General features: G+C 54.8%; 1 protein-coding gene and 1 long non-coding RNA gene across 3 annotated transcripts; one reads left to right on the top strand and one right to left on the bottom strand.

The window, feature by feature from the left end:
- The first annotated feature begins 730 nt into the window (after positions 1–730).
- LOC125627413 (uncharacterized) lies at positions 731–3,716 on the top strand. Its single transcript, XR_007354002.2, has 2 exons — positions 731–1,699; positions 2,174–3,716. It is a non-coding gene; the product is annotated as an uncharacterized LOC125627413 (long non-coding RNA).
- Positions 2,886–23,206, bottom strand: RAVER1 (ribonucleoprotein, PTB binding 1). 2 transcript variants are annotated; one of them, XM_048831439.2, is made up of 15 exons: positions 22,892–23,206; positions 18,521–18,587; positions 16,835–17,304; positions 15,340–15,531; positions 13,705–13,834; positions 12,828–12,928; positions 11,897–11,983; positions 9,657–9,768; positions 8,828–9,072; positions 8,483–8,576; positions 7,400–7,542; positions 7,100–7,180; positions 5,614–5,742; positions 4,755–4,838; positions 2,886–4,649 (listed from the first exon to the last, which is right to left on the bottom strand). In XM_048831439.2, exons 1-15 carry the CDS (start codon positions 23,204–23,206, stop codon positions 4,503–4,505), a joined length of 2,397 nt encoding a protein of 798 aa, XP_048687396.2. In that variant the 3' UTR covers positions 2,886–4,502. The 2 variants fall into 2 exon arrangements, with proteins under 2 accessions (XP_048687396.2, XP_048687397.2); XM_048831440.2 differs by lacking the exon at positions 11,897–11,983.
- Between the last annotated feature and the right edge of the window lie 908 nt (positions 23,207–24,114).

Below are 24,114 nucleotides of genomic sequence, written 5' to 3'. Positions count from 1 at the left end.
GGGGCTGGGACCCAGAGGGGCGCAGGGGGGCAGGGCCCTGCTGGGGGGTGAGCGACTGGGACCCAGAGGGGTGCAGGGGGGCTGGGAGGCAGGGCCCTGCTGGGGGGTGAGGGGCTGGGACCAGGAAGGAGGTGGTGGGGGGGCAGGGCCCTGCTGGGGTGTGAGCGGCTGGGACCAGGAGGGAGGTGGTGAGGGGCTGGGACCAGGGCCCTGCTGGGGGGTGAGGGGCTGGGACCAGGAGGGAGGTGGTGAGGGGCAGGGCCTTGCTGGGGGGCAAGGGGCTGGGACCCAGAGGGGCGCAGGGGGGCTGGGGCCATGCTGAGCCGCAGCCCTTCGGCACAGCTGTGCCCTAGCCCAGCCGAGGCCCAGGGAGGCGGATGCAGGATCTCGGGCTGGTGCCAGCCGTGCTGTGGGGGCAGCAGCCACAGCTTCTCATTCTGCTCCCCCCCCCCCCCCCCGGCCCTGCCCCCTGCTGCGGGGGCACCACCGCTGGGGCCAAAGGGACCTGCCTTGTTCCCGTTTCAGTGGAATCAGACCAAGCCTCCCTGGGTCCCTCTGCCCCAGCGTAACACCCATAGACCCCGCTCCTCTTCGGGCAGGATCGGACTGGGATCTCTGGAGCTTCGTGCATGAACCTCTACAGCAAGGATCCTTAACCTTTACCTGCACCCCTTTGGTTCACTAGCTGTGTTCTCACCCCCCTTATCAAAAATCGCTGAAGTAGGTCAGTTCTTTAAACCTGTGTTTTTTGTTTGTATGTTACAGTAATCGTTAAAAAAGGTCTCATGTTAATACACACACAGGTTTGATGAAACAAAGTATTTGTACTTACGTGCCTGTGCTTAATTTGTGTTTTTGATGATTTACCTTCGAAAAAAATCTGGCCTGTCTCACACCCCCAGAAAGGGCATCTCGCCGCCTCAGGGGGGAGTGCACCCCAGGTTAAGAACCACTGCTCTACAGCATGAGCTAAAACCCAACGGGCTGCTAGCTAAGGCTGCAGAGGAGACTCGTTCTCTCTAAGTGGTCTCGGCCACTAGCCGAGACAGAACCCCACACCCAGAAGGCACGTGGGTCTCACCAGCACCCCAGGAGCTGAGCACCTGAGCGATCGGGCGCCTGGGCCAGGAGCCCCAGCGGATCACACGCTAGCGTGGCACGCAGCAGAGCTGGGTTTTGGTGCCAGGGCTCGCTGCCCGACCTTGGGCACAGCACATCCCTGCTCTACCCTCATTTCCAGAGGCGAAAGCTGAATGTTACCAACCTGCTGCGTAATGCGCTTTGAGATCTGCCCCCGAAAGGCACCTGCTAAGAGCTGGGACGTGCCCTCTCCCTTTGACAGATGAGGAACTGGGCCAAGGAGGCTGCAGCAGAGCTGGGAACTCAGCTGGGAAGTGGGAGAAGGGCTCAGGGCCCTCACCCCTGCTCGCCCCCAGCTTAGTGCTGCAGTTTGCACAGGTTAAGTCTGTTTTGCATTCATTGCGCTGACATGGCGCTGTCCCTGTGTGAGGACGTCATGGCCTAGGCTGAAGGTGCACCGGCCCTGTGCCTGCAGGGTAGCACAAGGTGGAGATGAGCTCAGTGGAAATGCGCCGACAGCAGCCACGTAACCAGCTGACAGATCCTTCTCAGCCAGTTGTCTCCATTAGCTGAAAGCAGGGACAAGCCTCATCAGCCCCCTCAGCATGTAGCAGTTAAGGTGAGATGGGTCTTGCTGCTCCTTCCCACCACGGCCATCCCAGGGGCTCCGTATGTGCAAGCTGCAAGGGACAGACTTCCCTGCAGTCCTAGTCCTGGGGTCCCCGAAGAACCCACAGGGCAGGGAGCAGCTGACGGAATCCACTAAGAAGTTCCCCCTATTCCAGTGTGGGAGATCCCCTCCCGCTTCTCCCCTGGTGTCTGCCACTCTCACCTTGTCTTCTTGGGCCACTGCTCCCCTTCTAATTAAATCCACCCCCACTGCCGGGTACTCCCTCCCCTTGGGGGTTACACCCTTTCTCTCCCCCTCCCCCGGGGCTTGTCAATGCAGAGCACAAGCTCACTCTCTAGGCAGTGGCTAGTCGCCCAGGAGACCGCGTGGGGTGGGCCTATGCCCCGCCCTACTAAACGTTAATCAGGATAAAGTCAGCCACAGGGAGTTCATTACATGTTTTTTTTCCTTTTTTCAATTCAGCAACCAGAAGGCTCGCATGGAGCCGCGTTCCCAGTTCAACCCAGACTCAGGCCAGAGCACGAGAGGTGCTACCCGCAGCATTCCCGCCTCTCAACAGCAGCAAGCGATGAGCAGAAAAGGGCAGAGATGGGAAACAGAGTCAAGGCAGGGATGAAGTAGAAGTGAGAACAAAATCCCCAGCAAACACAACAGCAGAGATGTGAAAGCTCGGTCGCAGCAGCTGCACCAGGAGCAGATTCCAAATCTGGCAGGAAGGGAACTGGGTCTGACAGAAGCTCAGCACAGCTGCAGTTACCAATATAGAGCACCCTGGACATGAGCTATGCTTACCCCAGGCCTTCCTGTGTAAGCAAGAGGGGATGCAGCTCAGTGTAGCAAAGGGGGTGTCTGGATGCTGAAAGCTGCCATGAGGTTGTAGGGTGCAGTATTGGAGTGATGGGGCTTGTGAATCACCAGACTGTTAGTTCAGTGAGGTCTCCCCGGGGACAGAAAGTTGAAGGGTCCAACCTGTAGCTGGATGGACACACATACCAGTGTCTGTAGGACTAGGCACTGGTGTCCATGGACTTAGCCATGGCCAAGAGAAACATGATTAAATCCAGTCTGCCTGGCTCCCAGACCACCCTCTGGCCAATGGCTCCCGGCTCCAGGGGAAGTGTAAGTGTTCAGAAAATGACACATTTTTACAGCAAGTAGAGAAAGGAGACAAGGCTCGATATAAATCTCTCTTTACTTTGGAAAGGCAATGTCCAGCTCTTGAGGGCTTGGAAGCCCCACAAATACAGCAAGCCAGACAGCATCTATAGTAGAAACATGGTAGCAATTTTATAAACCTCAAATCAAAAGAGTGTGGGGAGACTACATAAAAAGACCTGCAAATCCTCCCCAGAGAAAGCAGCTTCTCACCCTCCCCTCAACAGAGGCCAGCAGGGCACCGTTCTCAATCACTGGACACCGGCTTGCTTTGCAACTCTACGTCCTGCGTGACTATCTCAGCTGGCTAGTGGCTCAGTCCCAAGGCATTAAACAGTCCCGTTCTCGGCAGCACACACTGTTAAGGGCTTGATACCCAAAGCTGCCAGCATCCTACTACATTGGCTCAGCGGCATTTAATATGATATTACAAATGGAGCTGGAGAAAGGGTGCAAAGGACTGAGCGTCTCGTTCCACACAGAGCACAAGGGCGGCCTTGTGTTGGACATTGCGAAACCACAATCACCCTCCAAGCTTGGTCAACAGAAGGGGAAAGGCAGATCGGCTTCCTGAGAAGCAGTGTCCGGAGGCTGCCTGGCTGCAGGGAAAGCAGGTCTGTTTGCCACGCTGCAGCTGGCTCCTATTGAAAGGCTCAGCAAAACAGAAATCAAGGAAAACGTTTGACTCCCCGCACCCCAAAAGAAACTTCTAGAACAAAAGTCCATGCCCAGGAGGGAGAAACTAAAAAAAAGGAATGACCAGGCTCAGCAACTTTACAATGGACCAAGATTCCTGCTCCTAGCTAGTTAAAAAAGGAAATAAAAACCAAAGCATGAATTAAAAAGGCAACTTACAAATCTCATTACCAAAGAAAAGTGTAAAATGTCAGCATCTGAAGGGTTTAAAAAAAACAAAACAGAACAGGAATTTGGAGAGGCAGGCAGGGCCCGAGACCTCAAGCTCAGCGTGAGCCTCCAGGGAGCGCTGCATCCCAGATGCAGCTCCGAAGGCTTTGAGCAGGGTGGGACCAGGAACCAGGCAGATCCTGAGTCCCACGGCGTAACTAGAACTCTGTACGTGTATCCAAATTGCCACCCCCTAGATCGCCACCTCTGCGCTACCAGAACTTCCATGCTCATGTTACGGTGAGCAGAGGGCACCTGCTGGAGTCGGTTCCATTCCTGTCTCTGAAGCAGCAGTTTAAGGCAGGGAACATGCATCTCCCTAGGACTTACTGTCCTCACTCAGGACTGTGTGTCGATTCCCAGTTACTGCAATCAGATTACAGCATGACTCCAACAGGTTCTGCCTTGTGGGCCCCGAAACACAGGGAGGCCCCGAGGGCAGCAGTGACAGGGGCCACAGGGGTGAGCTTTGTCCTTACCCCATACAGTATGTTTTCCGAGCGCTTGCCTCTGCTCTGGCTGCCCGTGCTGCAGAGAGGTGCTGGTTCTGGAGCAGGGGGTAACTGGAAGGGCCCATCCTCCAGCAGGAAGCCCATGGGGCTTCCCTCCCCACTCAGAGAAGCCAAGTCTTTCACACACACGTAAAAACCTCAAAATCAAGACTAACGTTAAAAAAAGTTTGTACAGATTTACACGTGGAGGGGACGATAGTGCTTCAGCAGGGAAGGGGTTAAAATATCCTCTTCCGCTTCAGGTAGGAGTCTGCATAGTGCCCTCCCAGGCCCTGAGAATGCTGTCCGACGTAGCCGCCCTCCGGGCTGGGCTCCGGGGATGGCAGCAGGTGGGAGAAGGCCCGTTTCTGGCCCCCGATCGGAGTCTGGAAGAGAGAGTGGGGCGTTGAGCATCAGGGGACTGGCAAAGCACCCGGGGGGGGTTTGCAGGTCAGTAGCAAAGCTCTGCCCTTGTCCCCAGAGCTACTCACCTTGGAGTGGGAGCTGTGGGAATGGCTGTTTGGTCCCACGCCCAGGATATTGTCCCCACTGCCCACAGGTGGCATCCCAACTGCCTGGAAGAGAGGAGTCACCACTGATGTCCCTGTTTAACAGCACTGTGTGCAGCCCGCAAGCGCCCTGCAGTCCCACTGTCCCAACACAGCCACCTTCCATTCAAGGGACCCATCAAAGGCCTATTCCCACCTCAAGGGGGCTAGCATCCTGTGCAAACACCTCTCCCCACCCCCTTGGGAACAGGGCTGCAGCTGCATCTCCTGGCCTGCGACCCCAGTGACAGATTTTATGGCACTGAATGGCACATCGAGACAGCAGGAAACGCACCCATTCTCCTCCAGGGAGAGCAGCTCCCTTTGGGAGCCGGCCCAGTGACTCTTACAGGAAGGGTTGGGCTTCAAATATCAGGCCATTTCTAAATCACTATTGGCTGACCCCAGAGGGAAGGTACCGGCCCCCAGGTCACATCTCAGCGCTCTGCCTTAGCTGAGTGTGCGTCTCTCAGAGCCACCCCGCTGCCTCGAGAGCCTACAACTGGCCGGCTTGCTCAGCTGCCAGGCGGTTCCATTTCACGACAGCACAAGAGCAAGGCGGAGGCCTGGACTTTTCGATTAAAAGCGGAGACCCCACAGCCATTGTAAAACCCAGGTTGTGCAGGAGCCACCACAGGCTGGGACCTAGGCTGGCCTCCCAGCCCACAGTCCCTGCCAGGAATCACCAAGCCCGCCTGGCTGGATCTTTGACTAGTGGGAGCGAGCTGACCCACGCCCATCTGCACCCTTAGCAGCCAGCACAGACGCTCCCTTCCTGGCACACACACAAGTGACGTCTCACTTTGTTCAAGTGGCTTTGTTTAAGCCCAGCTTGAAGGCCACTGGTGAAGTAGGAGGTTGGGGATCCTGAGTAGAAGGGCGGCAGGGGTGGCCCCAAGCTGCTCCGCTCAAATCCAGGAGATGAAGACATCTGGAAGAGAAGCGGCTCCGCATCACAAGCTGGATCAAGGCTCGGTTCAGCCCCCCGGAGGCAGAACTGCAGGCTGTGCCTCCGTGCTCTGCAGCATGGAAATAGATCAATGGGCATGTCTACGTCGCGATCAAAGACCCACGGCAGGCCTGGGTCAGCTGACTTGGGCTCGGGCTGCAGGACTGAAAATTGCAGCGTAGGCATTTGGGCTGGGGATCCGAAACCCCGCCGTGGGGAGGGTCTCAGAGCCGGGGCCCCAGCTCGAGCCCAAATGTCTACACCGCAATTTTCACCCCGCAGCCGGAGTCAATTGACCCGGACCCAGGCTTGGTGCCACGGGTTTCATTGCAGTGTAGACGCACCCAATGAGACCAAATTCTCTTTGGCACAGAGGACGCAATACCCCCTCTTGCTCAGGGAAAGGGGGCTGCTGGGCGGGATCCCCCTTGAAGCAGGCCCACAGGACTCGTGGAAAAGTGAGACCACGTCACCGTGGACCCCGAAGACCTGGGCTAGCTGAGTATAGAAAGGCGTGAGGCTAGGGATTGGCTAGTGTGGTCTAACACACTGGAAATCGAATGTAGACAAGGTAGATGGTACTTTAACCATGAAGATAGTGAAGTTAACACCCCACCACCCCAGCTCTAACTAGACCCCGCTACAGAGACAGTATGTCCCGTCTGCACTGGACTTCCCAGCATGTTAGCTGGAAGACACTGGCCAACACGACCTAACAGCCCTCCCACTTCCCTCCCGATTCTGCTCTGGGCAAGGCGAACAACGGTTCTCTGAGCAGCGACCAGACATCACAGATTTTCTAGCCAGCCTGGGAATTGTTTCTCCACTTGGCAGCTTGCCCTGAGGAGATCCACAAATCAGGTCCTTGTTATCGATACCCCCATGAGCAGCCATGGACACCTGGGACATGCAACTGCCTGGCGCCTCTGTGGCAATGGTGCTGGGAGGAGAAGCCAGAAAGCTGTACAGAGCTGCAGGGCTCACGCAGGGCACAACTCCACATAACCTGATGCATGCCACTAGTGACCCAGGGAGGCGCTTAGGGTGGAATGTTCCTCCCACACCTCAAAACCAGCCAAACCAGGGAGCCCCAACAGCTGCAGGCCACACCCCCAGATAGCAGACGTTAACCCCGTAAGCCACAGGGGTGAAGAATGGGAGAACTGGGAAGGCAGAGACAGAAGGAGCACATGGGGGGGCCGGGGGAGAGCAGAGTCTCAGAGAGCTGCCAGTCCAGTGCATTGTAGCCTATAAAGAGGGAGGATCAGAACCCAGCTGGTCATGTTCAGAACAGCCCCATGGCTCAGCTCCTTCCTAGCTGAATACCAGCAGAAGTTACCTTATGCCTGCTGTGTCCAAATCCGCCCAGGATGGGCCCAGCATGGTCCCTCGACTGGGCATACATTCGGGATCCCAAGTCCTTCCAGGAGAAAAAAAAAGAGTAAACAAGACTCTTACATAGGCATTTCCAGAGGCCACAACACAAGATCAGGTGACTCGAGAGTGTGTCTGACCAGGGAGTGAGAAAACAGGACAATAGCAGGCAGGACCCTGGGTTCTGTTCCCAGCTCTGCTGCTTTAATACTCAGAGGACTCCACTTGTCTGGGCTAATGCTCTGTCTTGACCCAAGGTACTTACCGGCTGATAGTCAAAAGCATAGTTATCTCCTGCCAGCCCAGAAGAGGGCAGTGGCGGGTCAGCCATGGCAGGCTGTGGGATTCTGGGATTGGAAACATTGCCGAGCACTCCAGTCTTCAGATTAAATGCTTTATTGGCCCCACCTGCAGAAGAGCATTACTCATTAGCACCACAGCAGCTGGGCAGATAGCCAAGGGCCCAGCTGCACTGGCTCCCTTTCAAGGGTAATTACTGCAGGCTGTCCCATTACCCAACTGCACCATTCAGCCTGGCCCTTTGCCCCCAGGGAGAGGCAGCTCTCCTTGGAAACTCGCAGCCCTAGGGATTCCCTTTCTCCGGACACCCCATGCCTGCTAGAGGGACAGTCCCAGAGAGTACTGTCGCCCTGTGGGGGATTAGCACTGCGCTGGAGATAGAGCCTGGCCTCGCTTTGGTAACACACGCGAGGCAAAACTAAAGTCATTTGTCCCTCTGCCCTGCCATCCATTGAGTTTAATCCCTCAGCTCAGGAGTCCCCCATGGTGGGAACACAGCTGGATCTCTGCGCTACCCGAGTCAGGGCAGCATGGTGAACTGACAGCTGCTCCTGCTCTTGGCTCGGACACCAACTGCCCCATGGCAAGTGACTTCGCTTCTCAAGTGGGGATCCCCAACCCCGTGGCAGGAGGTCAGTAAGTGAAGTCTTCCCTCCCCACCCCCATTCAAACGGAGTCTCCCGGCAGGCCTGCGCCTGAACAAGCCAAGTGCTAGGTCCCAGGCTGACCTGGTGGTAGCACTGGAGATGCACTCCCGGGCGCTTGTTGGCAGACTCTGAACATCACCCCGCTGGAGTGACAATCCCTCTCCACTGTGCACACAAGGCACTGAGCTGAAGCAGGAGTCTAGCCCTACTCCCCCAGGTTTGCAGGCAGAGACACGGTCCAGTCTGCAGCCCAGCTCTGGTCCCAGCATGGACAGATCCCTGCCTGGCTCAGGTTCAGTTCTGGCCTTGTTTGCGCCTTTCAGGGCATAGTTTGTTGAGGAGCCATGCCGACGTCCAACCTTTCCTACTGTCGGTTTATGGGGCACCCCCCACCAGCTCACCTCCCAGGTGATTTGCAGGAAGAAGGCTGTGCAGGTTTAAATAAGGGTTGAGAGGAATCTTGAAGTCTTTGGGCGGTTCTCCCAGCAGCGAGGCCTAGGAGAGAAGGAGTCCCGGGGATTAGTGCTGCTGGAGGGTATGCCCCGAGGCAGGCCGCACAGAGGAGCGTCAGGAGGACAGGAAAACGCACAAGCCGCTCAGACTCCTACGCTGCTTTGCCAGGGGACAACAGGCTGGAAGCGTTACAGACTTTCAAGGATGCACCGAACAGACTGGAGAGTAGGCAGCATATGGAGAGTGTGAAGCGCTTGTTCTAGGTAAACTTTGAACACAGCTGCTCTTCTTACCCCATTCTCCACCTGCTTTGGTTTCTGAAGTCCACTGATCACTGATCCCAGGATGGAGGTGGTGAGGCCCGGCAGGGTTGATGGGGTCCCAGGAGATGGGGTCAGCTGGGACACCTGCGTCCCCATTGCCGAGTTCTCTCTATCTGTCCCCACTGGTCCCAGAAAGGATGCCAGGGGCATGCCCCCCGAAGGCAAGATTGGTGACTTCACGTGCCCCTGCGTCATGTCAGCCGGCAGAGGCCCCCCTGAGGAGAGGAGATGCCACCACTTTACAGACAGTCACTTAGCAACATCTTCCACCCTCCCCTTCACCCACACAGGCCTGCAACTGAGCCCGACAACAGCTAGGTCGGCACCCAGACACCTGCTGCTAGGGTTGGGTCATCCTCCTCTGCAGGCCCACGCCAACGGTTCTACTCCAGAAAGGGCAGAGGGCTCTAACACAAAAACCCAAGACATCTGAACATGCCCCAAGGTTCCCTAAAGGGCTCTGCCCTCCTCCAGGGTTATCTGCAGACCAACATGCCCGTGCTTTAGACCCCCAAGTGCTTCCCAGGCCCCCAAAGTCAATGCCAGCACAGTAATCTCCAGGGACGCGCGTGGCAGCTATTTCTCTATGCGTGAGGTGGCATGGTGAACTGGCAGCGCCCAGGGTGGCAGGCGGAAGCCTGCGGTGGAAATGCAAACCCCAGCGTCTGGGATGGGGCACTGCACAGAGAACAGAAGCTGCACTCACGTGAGCTGCTGCAGCTCTGCCCAGCATCCAGCACATGCTGCAGGAATCACGACTCCTGAGCAATCGCCTCGTGCCACAAACCCACAGCGTTACCTGAGGCGAGTTCTCCCAGCAGCGAGCTTCCGGGCTGAGCCGGGGCAGTCGCCAACCCCAAGGTGCCGTGCTGTAGAGAACTGAGAGGAGAGTCCCCCAAGATCCCGGGTTTCTGCAAACAAGAGGCAGGTTAAGGCCAGGCAGAAGGCACAGCGGGAAACTCGGTTAGTATGCAATGCCAGCGGTGCAGCCAAGCGGTGAGAGCACTACAAGAAGCCAGCCCAAGCAAATCAGCGCCTACATGAGCAGTTCGTGCACGGCGTGCAGGGGCGGAACCTGCAGCGTACTAGCCTGCCCTGTGCTAACTAGCCCTGTGCACATGAAGAGTTCCCTAGAGCAGTGGTTCTCAACCAGGAGCACACATAGGGGGTACAGCAACTCATCTAGAGATTTGCCTAGTTCTACAGTAGGTGACATAAAAAGCACTAGCCCAGTCAGTACACACGAAAATTTCATACAATGACTTGTTTATACTGCTCTGTGTGCTATACACTGAAAGGTCAATACTTGTATTCCAACTAATTTATTTGATAATTACATGGTAAAAATGAGGAAGACAGCCATTTTTCAGTCATAGTGGGCTGTGACACTGGTATTTTTAGGTCTGATTTTGTAAGCAAGTAGTGTTAAAGTGAGGTGAAACTTGGGGGTACACAAGACAAATCAGACTCCTGAAAGGGGCATGGTCATCTGGAAAGGTTGAGAGCCGCTGGCCTAGAGCCCTTTGGCATACTGTTTCAAAACAGAGTCAATCCAAGAGCACTGTACCACACGGACAGGTAGTGCCCTGCAGTTATGCCCCAGCTTGCGACTCACTATCTGTTCATCTAAAAAAAAATCCCCTTGATGTGCATTGAAATAATTGGGTTCTGTGCTATCATGGGCAGGACGTTGGCCTGTCATCCTCACCAGCAGAGGTGGCCATTCCAGAAGAGCAGCAGGTGGGGAGGCCGGGCCAAATACTTGATGTCCTGTTGCACCCGGGTGACTTTGTGCTAAGGAACTGCTGCTATGGCTGTCCAAGCACGCCCCTCCCAGATAAGGAAGGGTCAGACACAGGAGGGAGGCGGCTGTGCACATTTTCAGATGGGGAGGGGAGGTTGGAGCTTCCCAGGAAGGGAAGAGAAGACAGAAGAGCTGGCGATCTTTGCGTGCTCAAGGACCCAACTTGCTGTTGAAGAGAGCAGGTCTAGCCAGCGCTTCCCAAGGAAATGGGTTTGGAAGCTTGGCTGGCACTGGAGTGATCTAAACACAGCAAGAGGGCCACACCACAGCCGCAGCTTGTCTTTCTAGAGCACAATTTGCATTTCAAAGCTCTCTGGGGGGGAGGGGGGGGGCTGCAGCAATTTCATGGCTCTTTAAACAGACAAACCACTGAAAACAGAAACCGGGCTACTCCCACACAGCGCCCTCCCCTCTGTCCAGACCACTTGCTTCACTAGAATCAAGGGACCAGCTCAGCCTACCCCGGGTCCTGGGTCACTAACAAATGGAGATGTTAACACAGTCCAACAGACCCAGCGCAGAGAGGCCCAAACCCGCCAGCCACAGGATCCGCTTGTGCCACTTATTCCACAGCACGGAGCTCATAAGGCCGCAGCTGAACGCGGCCATGGGCCTGGTCAGCACATGCTCTTCCACTGGCAGAAGCCCAGCACATCTGCCTGAAATCCAGCTAACTGAGCCTTACCCATGATGCGGGAGGTGGGGGGCAGCTCCACTCAGACAGGCTCTCTGGGGGTACTACCAAGCTCAAAAGAGATGCTCAGCTCATTAGGGGCTAGGCTGTGACCTGCGACATGCCCACCCCAGAACCCCCTTACAGCCCTACACAGGTCCCTGGATCCAGGGGCCACACCCCTGCAAGTGGGAGGGAGGGGATGGCTGGAGACCTTACTGCCCCCTAAAGCCACCGGCAGGGCTGAAGCAATCCACTGCTGATACAGGCTGGATCCTGCTCCTGTGGAAGTGCAGACTGCCATTGACTTCCATGGCAGCAGGGTCAAGCCCCTAGACCAGCAGTAAGTTGTGACCGCCCAGGAGCAAGGAGGTGACAGTAGAAACTGTCACAGGTGGCGGCATCACGCCCCAGGACAGTGCAGCGCACACACTGCTCCTTGCACCGCGTGTCACAATCCAGCCCCGAAGGGCAGCGCACAAGTGGAATTCGGACACGGCCCGAGGGCGCATCTAGCGCTGCGTCTCCACACCACACACACAGGAAGGCCCCTGCCACTCACATGGAATATGGCTTGGTTCTCCTTGTTCTGCAGCAGCTGCGTCCAGACTTGGTTCTGCAGTAACAGGGAGTTCCCAAGCAATGCCTTCTGGGGCAGAAAGCAAAGCAAGACAGACCAGAAAGACAGATCACTTCATGAACCAGGGGAGGCTAAAGGAGCAGATGTTAGCTAACAACAGCTAGAGTCAGCATTAAGCCAGCCTCCAAATGCTCAGATTTACACCAACCGCTCTGGGGAGGTGGGGAACTCCGTTAGGAGCAAACCCAGTTACATCAGGGTGAAAGAGAGAGCGAGGCAAACAGAGACAGCAAAGTGTAACAGGTGCAATGCAGAGCGCCACTGACTGAGATGGCAAAGAGTTCAGATTCAGTCCTCCAGCTGTAGGTTTGGTGGGCAAGGGCTCAAGGCCAACCACTCCGGGAGAGGTCACTGAACATGTCTCTGTGTTTGATTTGTGTACCCGATCAGAGCTACGGGAAGAGTCAGGCCCAGGGCATCTCAAGCTGGGCATGCAAGAAGTGAGACACATGGATTCAGTGGCCACTTCTGAAAGTCTGGTTGTTATTCAGCTTCCACCCTGACAGAGGGGCCTGTTTATAACTGGGGGGGCTCACCCCACTCCCCCTGAAGTGGGATGCAGCTAGAAGAGGAGGGGCAGCCTCACGGTTAGAGCACTGCTCGCTGCAGAAGAGCTTGGTTCTACTCCTGGCGGCAGCAGACTCGGGGGGCGGTGCTAAGGAAGACAGTTTCTGTCTGCGTCCCCCAGCCTACCACCTCCCGGGGTGCCGTGAGGGCAGATTCGCTCGGGTTCCTGAGGTGCCCAGTTGCTCCAGCGACAGGAGCAATATCAATACAGAGACAAGCACAGGACGTTCTTAACTCTGAAGCAGAGCAGCTTCTAGGACGTTCCAGGAGCGTCTTGGGTGAGTACCTGCTGTGCTTGAGTTTGGTTCTGCAGAGCTAGCTGAAGCAGCGCCGTGGAGAGGGCTGGATTGGTCATGAGTGGCATGGACGGGGGAGCGCCCAGGATTCCTGCAAAGGAAAAGGGCAAGACCATTTCAATACTGGCTGCCGACACACGGACAGTGCAGACTCTCGCATGGAGGCGGCATGGCACAGGCCCTCTAGCAACTAGGCATTGTTCTCAGTGGAACAGAATACCTAGTTAACCAGGCTCTGTCCCACCACTCGGCACCTCTGCCTGTGTGCGCTCAGACCTCTGCCTTGGTGTGCATGGCTCCCCGCAGTGACGCGAGACCCTGGGCTAGCACCATGCAAATACAAACAGGAAGTCATCCGTGCACCATGTCAGCACTGCCAGCAGAGCAGAGAACTGGAGCAGGTCGGACTGGGGCCGATACGCTGACAAAACGGGAACAAGCCTGGAAGTGTCAGGCACCTGGGTTCCTACGCAGCGTACGCTTAGCTCAGTAGGAGAACGCTGGGCTCTGTGGCTGGCTGCTGGCCAGCCTCTCTGGAGCTCCACAGAGGACTACAAGCCTGGGCTTGCCAAGGACTAGCTGAACAAGGTCAGCCTCGATCCCGTTCTCTGCTCCCAGCCAGGGTCCGTCATTTTCCTTATTATGAAAAAGTAGCATGATCATCCAGCTAAAGAGCAACTGTGACCATGGGTACAAGACACCATCTGCTCCTGCTGCTAGAGAAGAGTCAGCAAATCTACCTGTCTGGGGAGCTTTGGGCAGCTCCCACAGTACCTCACGGGCACAGGGCCTGCCGGGGTCCTGTTCCCTACAACAGCTACACCAGGGCCGTAGCACCACGTAAGAAAACCCGTTACTCATTCTTACCCTGTTTTCCACTGACGGCTCCGTGAAGTAGGGGGTTGAGTAAGAGCTGGATCGAAGCGGGGTTCCCCAGGCTGTTCAGAATCTGGAGGATATTTGGCTCTGGAAGGAGCCCTTTCCCACGATTAAGTGCCTTAAAAAACGTTGCAGATGTCAGAGTCTGAATTTCTCTATTTCACTACGGCAGTCCAGAGAGCCCAGGCAGGGTCATGCCAAGGGCTGTACACACAGTGCCAGACTGACACAGATATTTAGGCACCTAAAGATGCAGACAGGTGCCGAATGGGATTACAGTACACCTGAGTGAGTTATGCACCTGAGCCTATTGACTTTCCACTGGAAATCCAGAGTCGTGCCCTGCCAAAGCCCCCCGCAGCTCCAGGGGCCTAAATACCTTTGTCAGCCTAGCTCATGAGGGTTTGACATTTGTTCTGGATTTGAAGGAGCCGGGGTGGGGGGGAGGTACTGACTAACCGAGAACTTCAGCTGACGCTAAGAGCAGTCTGAATTACACAGTTGTACTTCACAATGAAACGGATACCTGGTGGTGACTGGGCAAGCCAGCATCTGCAACAAATCGAGGGCCACTCTACGCTCTGAATACAGGCAGCACATCCCAAAAACCAGACCCTCTGCTGTCCCAGTGACCCAGTTCGGTCACAATCATTACTAGCCCAATTTCTTCCTCAATCTAAAGCCTGGATCCAGCTCTCAAAAAGAGCAGCATATATTTGCTTTACGACTCCAGCACTGAACTATTCCATCACGACCACCAACCTGACATCCCTGGCCACTCCCGATCACCTGGGAGCTGAAGCAGGGCATTCAGCAGGAGCATTTCATCCTGGTGTTCGGGGGAGCACCGGGAGAGGGTTAACAACCCCAGCATGGAGCCAGGTTGCTAACATTGTTAGCACAGACAGAAACCCTGCGGTACAGGAGCAGTAACACAGAGCTAACAGCTTTCACTACCCAGCCTCCCCTCTCTGCAAAACCTCATGGGTCTTTCAGTATCTTAACTTGCACAGGAAGTGAGTATTTATAACATGGAAGCTGCAGGACACTGGCCTGCAGGGAAGGTGGGACATTCTGATTGCTAGAAAGGAACTGAAATTCCAGAGCTCGGTACATTTTACAGTCCACGTCTTAGGTGCAGAGAGACGGGGCAGATGCCCCGTCCCCTCTGAGCATGGAACGCGAGCATCAAGGCTCTTCATGCAGAACAGCCTGTCGGTTTCTGTCGTGACAACACTGCCACATTAGATTTTGCTACTGTGAACAATAACTCCCACTTTAGCAGTAAGTTAATTCACCTCCCGTTCCCTTCAGTCCAGCTGAGTGCTAGCAGTATCTGCACGGGCTTTGCACACAAACTGACCCTTGTAACAAACACTGGATGCCCACAAGCAATAGCTACAGAAGGAAGCTCTGCGGGCAGAGAGCTGTTGGAACAGGCACCGTGCCAGTAGTCTGAACTAAGACAGCCTGTTCTAGGCTGGAGATCTGGCCTTGGAAAGGTGCAAGGAGAAGCCCCTGGGGTCTCTGGACAGAGCTGTGAACAGACTGCAGGGAAAATGCGGGGGAAGGGGGAGGTAACACCACAGGGTGCCTGAGCAGATTTGTATAAGTGAGCCTTACCGTCACCTGTGCAGCTGTAAGCGCAGCCAGCATGCTGCGCCCAGGAGGGCCTGGGGCACAGAAGGAGACGCGGATGTGGTTCCCAGCGAGTGGCAGGCCATCTGTGGCCTGCTGGACCAGTTCTGCTATCTCTGCTGACTCATACTCCAGGACTGCAAAGCCTTTCAGCTGGCCATCCTGACCGTACGCCAGCTACACAAAAACAAGGCAGTGAAAAGGAGGTTTAGCACAATAGGGAGAGGACACCGGCTGCTAGCGCATGAAGGCCAGAGGAGCCGTGTGCTGGCCGGTGCTAACAGGACCAGGGGCTTTCAGACCCTTCAGGCGATGAATTTTTCCAATCCACATCCGCACAACTGGAAATGTAACATGCCTGGATCTCAGGCCTGGGCATTGAAACCTTACAATGGGCTCTAATGGAGCTCAAAGCCCTGGGCTGAGCAGGGGAGCGTGCCAACATGTCACCACCATCCGCAGGCAGGAGGAGACGCCACATCATCCAGGAACTCAGTGGTTTAGGGTGGGATAGTCAAAGGAATTTGGGTACCCAACTGCTTTAGGATGCTTTGGAAATCCCTGCTTTAAAGGCCATACCTGCCTCACAGAGCTGTGCTTCGCCAGACTGTTTAACTGCAAAGCATTTAGCTTCACGATCTTTTTGTTCCTTAATGCAGGGAGCCTCAGATCATTTCCCCTCCCTTTCTTCGAAGGAGGGAGCTAGAGGCTGTGAGCCGGATGGTAGCATCCCAGCACATGGGAGCAGGTACATTCAAGATGACTGAACAGACACTAGACTGATGGAACAAGGACAAGTCATTTCCACACGGGTGTCGTGGAGCCAGATGGCACTTTCCAGTGGGACAGCCCACAGGTCACTTCCAGGACCTACCCAGAGATGCAAATTTACACTTGTCATTTTCCTAGTGAAAGGCAAGGGCCTGAACCTTTACATCACTGAAAGATCCTAGCTAGGGAGGGAATCCCCTAACCTCACTGCCTTCCTTAACCTTGGCTAGCTTACCCAGCCAGGAACTGCCCCAGGGCAAGATCCAACCTCTCCCATTGACCCTGGCCCCGCCAGCCTAGGGGAAGCCTTTCAGAGGCAGCACTAAGGCATTTGGGGTACAGACCGCGTCTTCCATATAGGCCAGGCCTGCACTGAAAAGCTCTGGCTGGCTCACTAACGTCCATTGGGGTGGGATTGTTTTATGATTTTTTTATTCCAGCAAAAGCCCTAGCGCAGACGCAGTTACACCAGAAAAAGGGCACTCCCCGAGTGAAGTCAGCTATACCGGCAAACCAGCATAAGCTGGACCAGCCAGCGCTCCATTGCTGGCATAAGCTGTGTCTAGATAACCACTCTGGCAAAGCTTTTCTAGTGCAGACTAGGCGTGAGCACACCCTACATGGTGTATGGGGCCAGGTCTCTACAACACCAGACAGACATAGCATCGTGGACACACAGGAAACCCACCCCTGGGGCTGAGCTCCGCACCTGGCAGAAGGTCGGGGCAGAAATTGCTGAGAAGACCTGCCTCAGCTCCTCCAGGTCATGGTAGTTTGGGGGTAATTTGCCCACACTCAAGCACCTGGAATGAACCAGGTCTACGGTCAGCTGGTTGACGTCGGTCCAGTGAACATACAGAGTCCGCGTCCCCAGCTGCTTGCCCAGCAGCTCAGACTTTGCCCTGGCTGCCGAGTCCTTTTTCATGTACTCGACGAAACCGTAGCCTTTAGAGTGGCCCGTCTTCTCACTATACACCAAGAAGCAGCGCTCCAGGTTTCCAAAAGGTCGAACCAGCTCCTCAAACTGCTGTTGCGTATAGAGCTGGGGGAGGTTGGCAATGCACAAGAGGGCATCTGTGGGCTGCAGCTGCACAGAGATCTCCTTGTCCCGGAGCTTGCTCAGGTGGAATTTCTTGATGGCCGACTCGGCCTGTTCCCCGTTCAGCAAGGTGACAAACGCTGCAAGCAGAGAAGTTATGACAAGAAACCCTGCAACCCAGCAGCAAGCACTTAGCTAGCGCATCACACCTTCACCAACTCCAGAGTCACACCACATTGTCCATACCCACACATCCAAAGTCACAGAGCCACTGAGAGGAGAGGGATAAACTGCAGTGTTAGCGGCTCTAGATTACAAGAAAGGGCTCAAGTCCCCATGAGGCAGTCACTTCAACTGTCGGCTAACAGCGTGTGCTGGCACAGTAGACATCTTGCTTAGAAAACGTATCATGCACTCATGCTTTCCAGCAGCCTTCAGGACAAGGCAGAAGCCTTGGTCTAAGCACTGGAACATTGTAATCAATATTAACAGACGATCAGTCCGCAGGTGTCCTACGGTCCCAGACACTAGCACACCATGCTCCTAACTCTCTGGGCTAATGGCCCAACAGGGAGGAGACTGGGAGCATCCAGTGATTGCTAGCAATGCCCAAGACATAATGGCAGCTAGAGGCTCAAACCATTCGCATCCCAACCTCCACCTTGGCACTCAGACGGACAGTGAATGGCCCAGCATCACAGTAACCTCATGCAACCCCACAAGCTTTTCACATCCACAGGAACCTTTAGCCACACAGATTGTACGAGTGTTAGAGAGGCAGAGCAAAGTGCTGCCGTGAAAAATCTGCAAGGAGAGTCGGGCTGGCTTGACTGAAAATCCCTCAGGTCAGCACCGCACAGGAGAAGCAGTCCTGTGGGTTCCATAAAGTAATGCAACCCCACATTGCAGGCACATTACAGCCCCACATCATCTGCTGGGGCCGTAAGCCCCAAGTTTCCTGACAGATGCTACTAGCCCCCTTGCTAATAGGATCCGATGTGTACAACTGACGGAAGACCTACCCAAAGAACAGTAAGAAAAACAGTTCCCAGCCCTGCCAGAGAACAACCCGGCAAGCTGTGTTTACACTGAGGTAGATTAGCACTCGGATAAAGCAAAACTGCATTTTAACAAAGTGCAGGCACCACACCCCCTTCCAGGGCACCAGGCACCAGAGACGCTGTCCTGAGGTCTTGGAGTTGGGAAAAGGACCCATTCACTCACACAGCACCCTGTGAGTGGGCTGCCCGATAGCTGCATCCTGGCATAGATTAGCCTGAATCGGAGAAGATTCAACATTTAAACAGAATGTCCCCTTTGTGGGAGACTTGCTCTCTGCAACAGAAGCTTACTCACCAGTCCCTTTGTATTTGTCCACAAAGCAGTACTTCAGTTCATAGTCGTTCAGCAGATCATGAACTTCCTACATAAACAAAGTCAAAGAGAAATCAGCTCCCGAGGAGAGAGTGACATTACCTCTTGCATTTAACAGCCCCAGAGAAGAGCATTACCCGCCCTCCATTCCCAGGCTCCCAAGCAGAGTATCTGGAGCCAGTCAGGACTGTGCTCCTCATGACAGAATTCTCCAGGACCCTAATTAGCTAGTGGGAAAGGGCAGCATGTCGTCCCCACCCCCCTGCACAGCTAGGGAGAAGAGTCCATCAGCAGCAGGGCTGACCACAAAAACAAGCAGGGCTGGTTCTCACCGCCACACTCCAGCAGAGCTGAAGATCTTGGGCATTTCCTGCCTCAGAAGTACTTACCTGCACTTGGGCAGGTCTGGGGTACATGCCTGAATAAACAAGGCCCCACAGAGCATACCTCAAACTGCTCCAGCTAGACAGCTTTTCTCAGAGCTAGTTTTTAACAGGTCCCTCTGGTTTCATGGGACGACTGAGGCTAAGGCAAGACCTGTGGCTGGCAGTTTGAATTGGGAGCTCCACAGAATGCCACAAAGCTGCTGCTACTTCAGTCCTTGAGTTTAAAAGTCACAGAGTTCAGTCTGGACACAAGAAATCGCCCACTCTGCATATTAGATTTATTTTTACCTCGTGAGACATCGCTTCGAGTCCCAACCAGCTTAGAGCCCGCAGAAAAGTGATTACACTCGTTCGGAGTTCAGCTGCTCCCATGCACTACCTGGTTCCCAGGGTTAACCCTCAGACATGACTAGCTTCCATCACAGCAATGACTGGCCTTGCAAACCAAGGAGGCTTTTCTCCATCTTCATAGCATCGGAAGGCAGGTTCGACACTGCTGCATGCTCATGGGGCGTGCAATCCATGCCTCTGCTGTAGTATTTAGATGCCCTCCCCTGATTGAACACTCACACCCCATGTCACATCAAGGGCAGGGTTATGAAATGGGTAGGAGTGCAGTGGAATTCTCCAGCTGTGAGAGCAAGGGAGCTGGGTTTTGTTGTGGAAGGAGTGGCTGGCATTAGGCTGTAGGATGTCTGTACAGCAAGTTGCTATAGTGGACCTAAGTCACTTAGAGGGACAAAAGAAAAAACAATCTGACCCATCAAATGAAAACAAGATGCACAAACTGTGGGACATCCTGCTACTGATGCCAATCCTTTTAACAGCCACAGGGTTTTGAGGGTGGCTGATGTGTAGTGAGCACTCAATGTTGCTGTTTTGTCTGCCTCAAAGAAACATCCCATTCCAACTATATAGCGTGTGTATCATCCGAGTGGCACAATCCCATCAACCCAAGCAACAGGCAGCCTATTTCCCAACAAGAATGTTGGGTGTTTTGCCAGAGCTCTACCCTGAAGTTACACACTTCTCCTTTCAGATAAGGATCTTCAAACCATGTTACAGCTGCCCCCGGCAGTAATTTCATGTAATGCTTTACGCAAGACTTTGCCCTTCTCTAGCAGCTCTCAGCTAAGCAGCGCAAGTGACTTATAAACTTTTAACCTTTCATTCCCCACCAGCAGGTGGTTCTCTGTGTTTTACAGATTAAGAGATGGATGTACAGAGAGAGATGACATAACTTGCTTGACAACATCACAAGTCCAAGGTAGAGTTAGAAACAAAGCCCAGAAATCCTGACCCTGGCTCCCTGCTTCATCCAGGAACGTGACTACCTTCAAGAAAACCCACCCGCCAAAGTGGATGGGCGTGATTCTGTGTGCAACGACAAAGGAGACCTAAGCTGCCGGAGACATTCCAGAAAAAGCCCTACACTGCCCTTCCAATGCGAGCCTGCTGCCCTCCGAGATGGACTGCTCCTTGTTCAGTCTCTTGTGATACAGATTACATGTGCTTCTGGAAAGCCAGGCTGCCACACTCTGGAGGCAATGGACAGCATTAGGAAATCCTGTGATCCAGCTGAACAATGACAGTAGGTCATGGGATCACACCATTACCTGCTGGCCTGATGAGCTGATTCTGTGGAACGACAATAGAAATGTGTTCACAAGGATTTCCTGCAAAGTCCCATTGTCCTTTCTAACAGCCAGGTCACCTCATCCAAGCTCCCATACAGAGAGCTGAATAGAAACCTTAGCCATGCTGAAGAGAGGACAAGAAAGCCAGGTGCTTTTATGCACAGGGCCCTGTGTTGCTTCTTATGCAGGAGATGGTCTACCGAAGACCAAAGACTAAAGCTGCATTAGATTTTGGAGCAAATGTAAAAATTCACAGAGTTCTGGGTTTTGTATCAACTTGAAACAGACCAATTCCAGTAAAAGATTGAAGATTGTGGAAATTTACTGTTTTGCACCTTAAGTAATGCAACATTTCCAGCTTCACGATGAAACGAGGTGCTATTGATTATGTTTCTCTTGGTGTTTGAGGGTTCACTTGAACCAGACACTCAGGTGATGAGATCTCAGGAACTCTAGTTGTTTGCACAAACCTCTGAGAAGCAAAAATCAGATGTCCTACTCCCTAAGCAGGATTTGAGGAAAAAAATCAGTCTTATTAGAGGAGACCTGCTCCTCCTCCAGAGTTTTTGGGAGTCAGTTTAACAAATCAAAACTATGCAGCAACTAAATTATGAGAAACACACTTGTCTAAAAAGAAATACTTTGTGCCTCACAAGCATAGCCTGCAATATAGATTTAATTTCTTGCCCAATAAAGTGAGGAAAATAAGGAGACTATAATTTGGGGAGACAAGAGTGAACTACAGAAAAGAAACCTGCCACCAGATCAGAAGCAAACAGACTTGTGTACACAGTATAAAAATCCATTTCTATTGTGGTGCCTCCTCCCAAACTATTTAACTTTAGCAACAATTGTAACCCTTTAGCTACCCTGAGACACTTGAAGACTCAAAATGCAGGCTGGCTAACTTTCCCAGGAGCACTGGGCAAGTCACTTCTCCTCTCTGCATCCCATCTGCAAAACAGGAAAACAGCCCGCGGCGAATTCGGGGATCGAGAGGGTTAGTTGATGTTTGTAAAGTGCTTTGATGCTGGAAAGTCCAACTTTGTGGGTGTGGAGGGAGGAGGACGTCAGCTCATGTCTCAGCCAGGGACCAAAGATTACAAAGACACAAACCAACCAGCACGAGACTAGCAAATAGCATAAATGGCCTGTTCAACTCTACCGTTGCGTCATCCAGGAGCTGTTTAGAGGAAAGATTCTAATCACTGCCTGAGACATCAGCTGAAGTTTGAGAAGTTAAATCAACAAGGAAGCAGGTGACAGCCACCTGAACACCCAGGTGACCCTGGTGAGGAGTCAGGGATCAGAGCCAGACACCAGAAGGGCTGGGGAAGGGAGACACTTGTCACACCCCTCAACTTTAGAAAGTAGCTGACCTCCCGTTACAGCTGAGGGGCTGTTCCATGAGCTAGGGATAAGATAAAGCTTCACCAATTTCATGCTGTTACTACCCCTGCTTCTTGAATCCAACTCTCCCCTCCACATCTGCATGATCACAGCCCACGATCAGTCTCCCCCACATCCCTAATTTTCCCTCAGTGGTCACACTTGCAGCCCACCCCCCACATTCCCCCAGATTGACACACCCCTGGGACCTAACAGCTCTTTCTCCCCCTACCCCCACCCCATCTACCTGGGGAGTCACATCCTCACCCATCCTCTGCTCAATCACATTCCTAGCCCAGTCCAGCTGAATACCAGGCCCCCAAACTCAACAGAGTGTGGTTCAGCCTCCCCCCTCCCAGGGCCAGGGTAGTGATAAGAACATAAGAACAGCCAGACTGGGTCAGACCAAAGGTCCATCAAGCCCAGTATCCGGTCTACCGACAATGGCAAATGGCAGGTGCCCCAGAGGGAATGAAGAGAACAGGGAATCGCCCAGTGATCCGTCCGTCGCCCATTCCCAGCTTCTGGCAAACAGAGGCTAGGGACACCGTCCCTGCCCATCCTGGCTAATACGTCCCTCAATGGCTATCTTCCATGAATCTATCTAGCTCCCTTTTGAACGCCGTTGTAGTCTTGGCCTTCACAACACCCTCCTGCAAGGAGTTCCACAGGTTGACTGTGCGTTGTGTGACAAAATACTTTCTTGTGTTTGTTTTAAACCTGCTGCCTGTTCATTTCATTGCGTGGTCCCTCGTTCTTGTGTTACGAGGAGGAGTAAATACCACGTCCTTACTCACTCGCGATTTTACAGACCTCTGTCACGTCCCCCCTTAGTCGCCTCTTTTCCAAGTTGAAAAGTCCCCGTCTTATTAATCTCTCCTCACGCGGCAGCTGTTCCCCGCCCCCGGCACCTGGCGAATCGCCCCCCCCCCCCGCGGTACCTGGTTGGTCACGTCCCCGGGCAGCCCCCGGATCAGGACCTTGCGGCGGTTGCGGAACTGGTGCGAGCTCCGCTCCAGGCGGCTCCGCACCTCGGCCGGGTCCAGCGAGGGCAGCTCCTCTTCGGGGACGCGGGTCGGGCCAGGCCCCGGCTCCAGCCCGGGGGGCTCCGGGCTGGGGACCGACGCGGCGCCTGACACGGACACCACCGCCATCTTGGGAGCCCTCCGCCTCCTGAGACCATAGAGCGGGAGACGGTCAGAAAGGAGCGGCGCCAATATCCCGCCTCCCGATTGGGCCATCGTAACCCCGCCCATCCACCCGCATCCTGCCCGCCCACAGGCCCAATATCCCGTCTGCGCATTGGCTAGCGACACAACCCGCCCACTAGCATCCGCGCTTCCCATTGGTCGAGAGAGCCCACCCGCACTAGCATCGGGCCGATTGATTGGCTAGGATAGGAAGAGCCTTCAGTCGCTGCAGCTGCCATCCGCCCCGCCGGCCCCCCAGTGACCTCGTCCCCCATTGCGTCACTAAGCCCCCCCCCGCACGACTCGAGTACCGCACGTCCACCCCCCCTCCCTCTCCCCCCCAGCCAGCCCCCTCTCCCCCTCCCCCACAGCCAGCCCCCCTCCCTCCCTCTTCCCCCCACAGCCAGCCCCCCTCCCTCTTCCCCCCACAGCCAGCCCCCCTTCTGCCCTCCCTCTTCTCCCCCCCCTCCCACAGCCAGCCCCCCTCCCTCTTCCCCCCACAGCCAGCCCCCCTTCTGCCCTCCCTCTTCTCCCCCCCTCCCACAGCCAGCCCCCCTTCTGCCCTCCCTCTTCTCCCCCCCCTCCCACAGCCAGCCCCCCTCCCTCTTCCCCCCACAGCCAGCCCCCCTTCTGCCCTCCCTCTTCTCCCCCCCCCACAGCCAGCCCCCCTCCCTCTTCCCCCCACAGCCAGCCCCCCTTCTGCCCTCCCTCTTCTCCCCCCCCTCCCACAGCCAGCCCCCCTCCCTCTTCCCCCCACAGCCAGCCCCCCTTCTGCCCTCCCTCTTCTCCCCCCCCCGGGCTGACGCCAGGGGCCTTCCACTGAGCTAAACGCAACTGGAGGCTGCAACGGCTGCAACCCGCAGACTGTTCAAAAGCCCGGCAACCCCCGACTCAGAAACCTGTGAGAGCCACCCCCACCCCAAACCCCCCAAGTCTACCAGAGACAGACAAAAACCAGGACCCTTTAACGAGGG

Source organism: Caretta caretta, chromosome 20 (genome assembly GCF_965140235.1).
Source record: "Caretta caretta isolate rCarCar2 chromosome 20, rCarCar1.hap1, whole genome shotgun sequence".
NCBI lineage: Eukaryota > Metazoa > Chordata > Testudines > Cheloniidae > Caretta > Caretta caretta.
This window is presented reverse-complemented; position numbering and strand designations above follow the sequence as displayed.